Below are 6,000 nucleotides of genomic sequence, written 5' to 3' on the forward strand. Positions count from 1 at the left end.
TCATTATTAAAAGGAAGCAGCATATTACATTTCAATGTTTCATTTCAACGCTAGTTCAATTTAAGCTGTATTAATTACATTTCTCTTCTTGTGTTACCGTTCTACTGGAACCGGGGGTGTTGACCATCCAACAAAAGATTGGATTGAGGCCCTCAGCAACGTTTAATACTTTCTACTGGGCCCGGACTGTACTAAGTGCCCTGTTGCAAGCAGGGAGGGGAAAATATGAGGAACATGCTTCTTGCAGATCGTTGCAGCCTAAAAATGCCCGATTCTGTGACAGCTTTGTATAATGTTTAAAATTGCAAGGCTGTGCAGAATTCACAAAGGATGGCATCACAATGTTCCCGAAGGCGCTGGATATTCAAATACTGTTTTAATGTTTTTTCCTGTAAAATAACGCTCGTTGGTGTAAGTACTCTCTATATTAAGTAGTGAGCTCAGTAGTTGGTCATGCAGAAGTGCGCAGTTTTATCCATTATTTAAATTTTGAATTCATGTACAACTCCATTATTTATTTGGACTCTTAACCCTTAGGAGGGTATGATCACGCCGGCGTGAACAAAATTAAATGATCGGGTTCAATGTTTATTTTGTACATTATGGTAAAACCAGTTGCTTTCAAACACAACTGCAGACTCCTGAGTGTTAATGAGGAAAGTCCACATACTAATAATGACAAACTCACGTTGTGCATTTAAAAGTTGTTCAAACCCATTTAACCCACTGAGTAAAGATCGTAAAGTCACACGTTCTAATGCTCTGTTGGACCTCCCTTAGCTCTGATTGCAGCATGCATTTGCCATGGCATCGTTTCGATGAGCTCATGCACAGCATTTATTTCCAATTTCAGAATTGCATTAATTTTTCACCCGGAACTTGTAGATCGCATGTGCCAAGTATTTTAGAGTTTCTAAATGGAAACAAAAGGAAAAGGGTAAAGCATATGTTCGGTAATCGAATTCAGCTTAAGACCGCATCCATTTGCCCCTGAAATCTTTAATAGATGTGACATTAATGTAATTATAGTAATTGTCACAATTAGTTCCATTAGCATGTGCCATCGCTCCGCTGAAATATGTATTTGCAACCTAACGTTTAGAAAACAACAAGCAGCCTCCAGCAGTCAATATCTGCCTCTCCAAATTAAGGCAAATTCAAACCAGTCGGGGGGGAAATTGGACACACAGCTTGGTAATGAGAGGAAGTATGAGTGTAGCGCACAAACAGCATTAAGGTGCTTTATGTAAGAGAAGACTAATACCGTGCTTTCACTAAAAATTTCCCCCTGGAGCAATATTGTGCTCACAAATCTGAAATGGCTCCATACAATGAAGTAAAGTTGGTTTGGGTCACTTCACCCACGTTCACAATGGATCACTGTGTGCAGGGCTCATTCCTGCGAACATGAGCTTGCAGAGTAGCACCACTGACCTCAGGGCAGTTTCCTGTCCCTCCTCTCTTCAGAGAAACAGCTCCAGATTGCACAGAGGATGTTACACACATAAACTAATAGAAAAAGCTTGTAGTCTGCTTGGTGCTATCATCCACTGTGTGTTTAAAAGCCGGACTGTGTGAAATCTCCTTTCACTACATACGGCAATTTCTATTTCTACGGCTCTTGTTGCTTCTTGAATTAATGTGCTATTGATTGTCTTATTTAGTCTGTGTGAATAATAAAGAAATCAATATTTCCTTTATTTGTTTTGTAAAAAGAGATAATAGAAATGCTACCAATGCAATCTAACGATAAATCATCAGAGATTTACCTTTTCGAACCCATTGGTGCATAGATCTTTTGTTTAATATGCCACAACCAGTGAAATCTGCCAAATTAAAGTCTGTTGTGTTTTGTGGATTAAACCCTGATTCCACATCATGCTTTAACATGGTTGTAAATCCCTTCAGTAGCTGAATAAATGAATCGGCAGGCAGCACTTATAGGTCTGTATAGTTTGTAGCAGCATGCCTCAGGATCTAAAGCTTATAAAGACAAATGCTGTGCTCAAGCAGCACAAACACAAGGGAGTAACCCTGCTGAAATAAATGAGTTGCATCACGCTGCATTTCTCCTGGAAAACATGACTGCTCACTGACTCAAAGCACTTCGTTAAATGACTTGTAACAGCACTGTACTTGTTTTCCATTTTCCAGTAGCGTGACTTTCCTAAGACTTGGAAAAAGGGGCTTGTTTGCAGCCTGGTGGGATGTGTCACACTAAATGTAGCTATAGTACATACACTCTTTATCTTTTGTAGGTTGTGACTGTTCCAAGGCTCTGTCATGAATGAAAATGAAAGATGAAACTGAACTCATCCTGCAGAAAGAGCTGGGCTGATGTGCTTCACTTGCAGCTCACCAGAGACTCTAGAGTGCAGCTCCTCCCAGTCTTCCTCCTCTGCCTCTCCTCTGCTCTCCTCCAGCCCCCCGGGCCCCTGCTCCACTACCTTGTCTGCCTTTTTTGCACAAGCCCGAGGCGACGTCTGGGCTTCCACGTAGTCCATCTCCCGCTCCGTCCGGTCCACTCGGGCTGCAGTTCCTTCCAAGTCTTTGAACAGCATGCTGTGCTCATTCCTCAGCTCACCCATGACCTTAGCAGTTACCTTTTTGAAATCCTGCATCTCTGAGTAGTACCGATGGGACTGTTCGTGCCAAAACTGCATTCGGTCCTACGAAACATGGACGAAGCAAAACACGCATTATAATGCTCTGCACGATTGTGTATTTTCTAGTTTCAACAGAAGCATATTCACGGAAAATAATATGTTTACTTTGTTCAGCATCTGAGCCACATAAGTACTGTGGCTCTCTGTCTGTATGGCAGTCATTGATCCATCAGTTTAACACTATATTATCCCGACACGTTTTTGACATTTATGGCACAGGGATGATTTCATAAAACTTAGCCATCTAGCACTGTGAGACAAGCAGAGAAATGGGTTAGGAGACACTTCTTCTGCAAAGGCCAACCTCAAGGTGTGTTCTAATTATGGTGACGGCACATTCTGTAATTAACTGCTACAAATACATAACCAGGGCTTACTTGGTACAGTTTGTGAACATCACGAGTATAGTTAAGGAGAGAAGGATAAAGAGAATAAGGATTGTTATTCTTGTAGACATTTTGCCAGAATTACCTTTTTATGTGCTAAACATCAAAATAACTTTCATCACGAGGATGTTAATATGTTGATTTAACCTTAACTGTTTGCGCCTCATCTTAACTTACTGGCTCATAGAAAAAAATGCTTCACATAGTAAAATGTGCCTGCTTGAATCAAAGTGTTATCAACATCAGCAAATAGAATATAGCACTGAGTGACTGACACAGTTAGAGTGACAGGTGAATTATTCAACGCAAGATGTAATAACGTACTGCTCGGCTGCCTGAGTTTCATTTTCTCCCTTTTGCTTGCTTTGGGCCTGTGGTCGAATGGAAATGAAAGTTCAGTCAAAACTTGCTGATGAATTGCCATGTTCATATCAATGCAGAGGTAGAGGCGGCATATTGAAACAGAGAAGGAGGGGATGCCCTGAGGAGTTGAAGTCAGCAGGACATGACTCATTTCGTGTGGATAACAGTTTCAGGGTTGTCATTTTTGCAGTGCAGCCACACAGTTGGTGAAAAAAACCCTCCAAAGGTACAAATTAATAGAATTATTAAAGGTAAATTAAATTACCTCGTAAGGTGACCAGACATGTAATCATCTCTCTTGCAATCCAAACTTACCATAAGCCAACAAAGGTCGTACTTTACACAAACTTTGTTTTGCACATAAACGGCATTATAACCCTTAAAAACCAATACTGCACTCTGTGTAATTCCATTCCTTCCCCGAGGCACTTTGTTGAAATGCTGCTTTAATTTACTTTTGCAGAACACATCTTGCTCTTTGGTTGTTGGGATGTTTGATGCCATGGGTTGCCAGGGTTGAGCTTGTACTCATTACCGGTGTGTCATTGTCCTAAGTGCTGAGGAAATTGTAATGTTGTCAGGCAAACGCCTCGTGCTGCATGAGAGGAGCTCTGCATGCATCAACTGATATTCCCCCAGAGCTCTTTGCGAAGGTGATGAGCTGGGCAGAGATTGCAATAATTGGACTGCGTTAGTTAAGAAGTTCTACACAAACAAGAGGACGTGGAGTAGGTGTCAGGAATCCAAAAACTAAAGAGCCAGTTTACTTTCATTTTTCACTCTTACTTCAGAGAGATGTACACTACCAGTCACTTATAAAGGCACCGTTTCTTACCTCTATAGCCAACAATCTGTTCTCCAGATAATCCATCAGCCCCTGGTAGTAATACTGGGCTCCGGTAAAAGTCCAGGCTGTGGAAACAAGTAGGACCAATACTGCTTTCATTGTGAGATGATCAATTGGCACAGTTGAGTTTCTTTGTCTGTCTGGCTTTTAGAGGATTGTTCAGGTTTTCCTCCTTGATGTGTTCCTCTGCAGAACTGCCCTCAGAGCGTCACACAACCTTCAGACACACGTATACACTGTAACCATGAAAAGAGGTGAGAAGGATAGAGAGAGTCAGAGGCCGCTCGGAGAGTTTCCAATTCTTTGAGCACGTTCACTTTGCTGGAATGTTTTCACAAACTCTCAGGGAGGAGCCTCGAGCCTCTTACCCCCTCACTGTCCTAAAAAAAAATAAAAATGAATGTGCTCCACTCACTCTGTGCATGTCTGTTTGTTGTTCTACACACTGTCTTAGATTGTGCAAGCAGGGATTAAAGCACAAACAGAACAAAAACAAAACTAAATGCTCGTTTGAAGGGAGACTCGTTCAGTTGAAACAACACTGGCTGTCAGCTGCCACTTAGGTAAGAACAACCAATTACTAACAGCTGATGCTGATGATCAGAAGACTCAGCTTGAATTTGCTTGTGTAGTTTTCTTCCATGTGGGTCATATGAGCACTGCTGCCGCCATCATAGGTATGAGAGCAGGTGAACATGAAACAACACTGTAGAGCTTCGGATGCAGTGTTATACAGGCAGACTATGTATCAATGTAAAATATAAAAGGTGAAAACTTCCATAGAGATGCGACTTTTCATAGCTCTATAGGTGTAGCTCTAAATATATGACATGCACAATTAATACATCTTTTTTTTGCATTATGCAATTTAGTAAGACAGCGCCAGTTTGTGACTTGACATCAGTCCACTGTGCTCCGTCCAGCCCTCGCTCTCATTTCTCCGATACAGTATTTCCAGCACACTCTGACCTTCAAGTTGTCACCACATGGGAATTACAATAAATACAAATGCTCCACAACAAAGCAGCAATAATTAAATTTGTCTGATTGAAATGGACGAGTCTCGCAGGAGGATTTAATAGCAGCTCTCTATTTTAAGGGAATCAAAGAAAAATACAAACTCTCTTAAATTTGTACGTGCAATTTTTCTTTTTATTTTAGCTATTATGAAATGATATACGATGCACATTTGTCATTTTGATATGTTTAATGTGCCATGCCAGCTGCAAAGAAATCTGTTTTTTTTTTTCTTTTGTTTCTTGTTTGCCTTTTTCTTCAAACTGTGCACTACTTTTATCAATATACATGGATGAATGTTCGGTTCACATATAAAATGATTGAATTATCTAATTAATTGGAGAAAGGCTCAACAGATGAAGAAAGAGGATGTGCAGCAATAATTGTATTACTTCAGTTTTAAGCAGATATATACAGACATTTTGAATGAATGACAATTGTAATATAAAATATGCCTCAATAAAGAATTATAGTTACTAACAAACGGACTGTATTTTAATTTATAATTGTTTTTATAGTTTGTTATAAACTTTTTATTAAGTATGTCTACAATATTTATAAATGTTAAATTGAGACACCGAAAACATTCTTGCAAATAATTAAATACAATTAATGGTATTTTTTGCATTTATTAGTATTTAATATATAATATATAATATTTCCTTTAAACAATTTCAAAATGAATCTGTGATTTGTGTTTCCTTGTAGTTACTTTGTACCT

General features: G+C 39.6%; 1 protein-coding gene across 1 annotated transcript in view; it reads right to left on the reverse strand.

Annotated features, from left to right (window-relative positions):
* The window catches only part of olfml3a (olfactomedin-like 3a), a 41,708-nt gene extending 36,020 nt beyond the window's left edge, over window positions 1–5,688 (reverse strand). Inside the window, exons 1-2 of the mRNA XM_067527869.1 lie at window positions 4,251–5,688; window positions 2,360–2,669 (exon numbers count right to left, since the gene is read on the reverse strand). Coding sequence (XP_067383970.1) covers window positions 2,360–2,669; window positions 4,251–4,361 — 421 coding nt within the window. The 5' untranslated portion in view covers window positions 4,362–5,688. The remainder of the gene's footprint in view (window positions 1–2,359; window positions 2,670–4,250) is intronic.
* Between the last annotated feature and the right edge of the window lie 312 nt (window positions 5,689–6,000).

This window comes from Channa argus, chromosome 13 (genome assembly GCF_033026475.1).
Source record: "Channa argus isolate prfri chromosome 13, Channa argus male v1.0, whole genome shotgun sequence".
Classification (NCBI taxonomy): domain Eukaryota; kingdom Metazoa; phylum Chordata; class Actinopteri; order Anabantiformes; family Channidae; genus Channa; species Channa argus.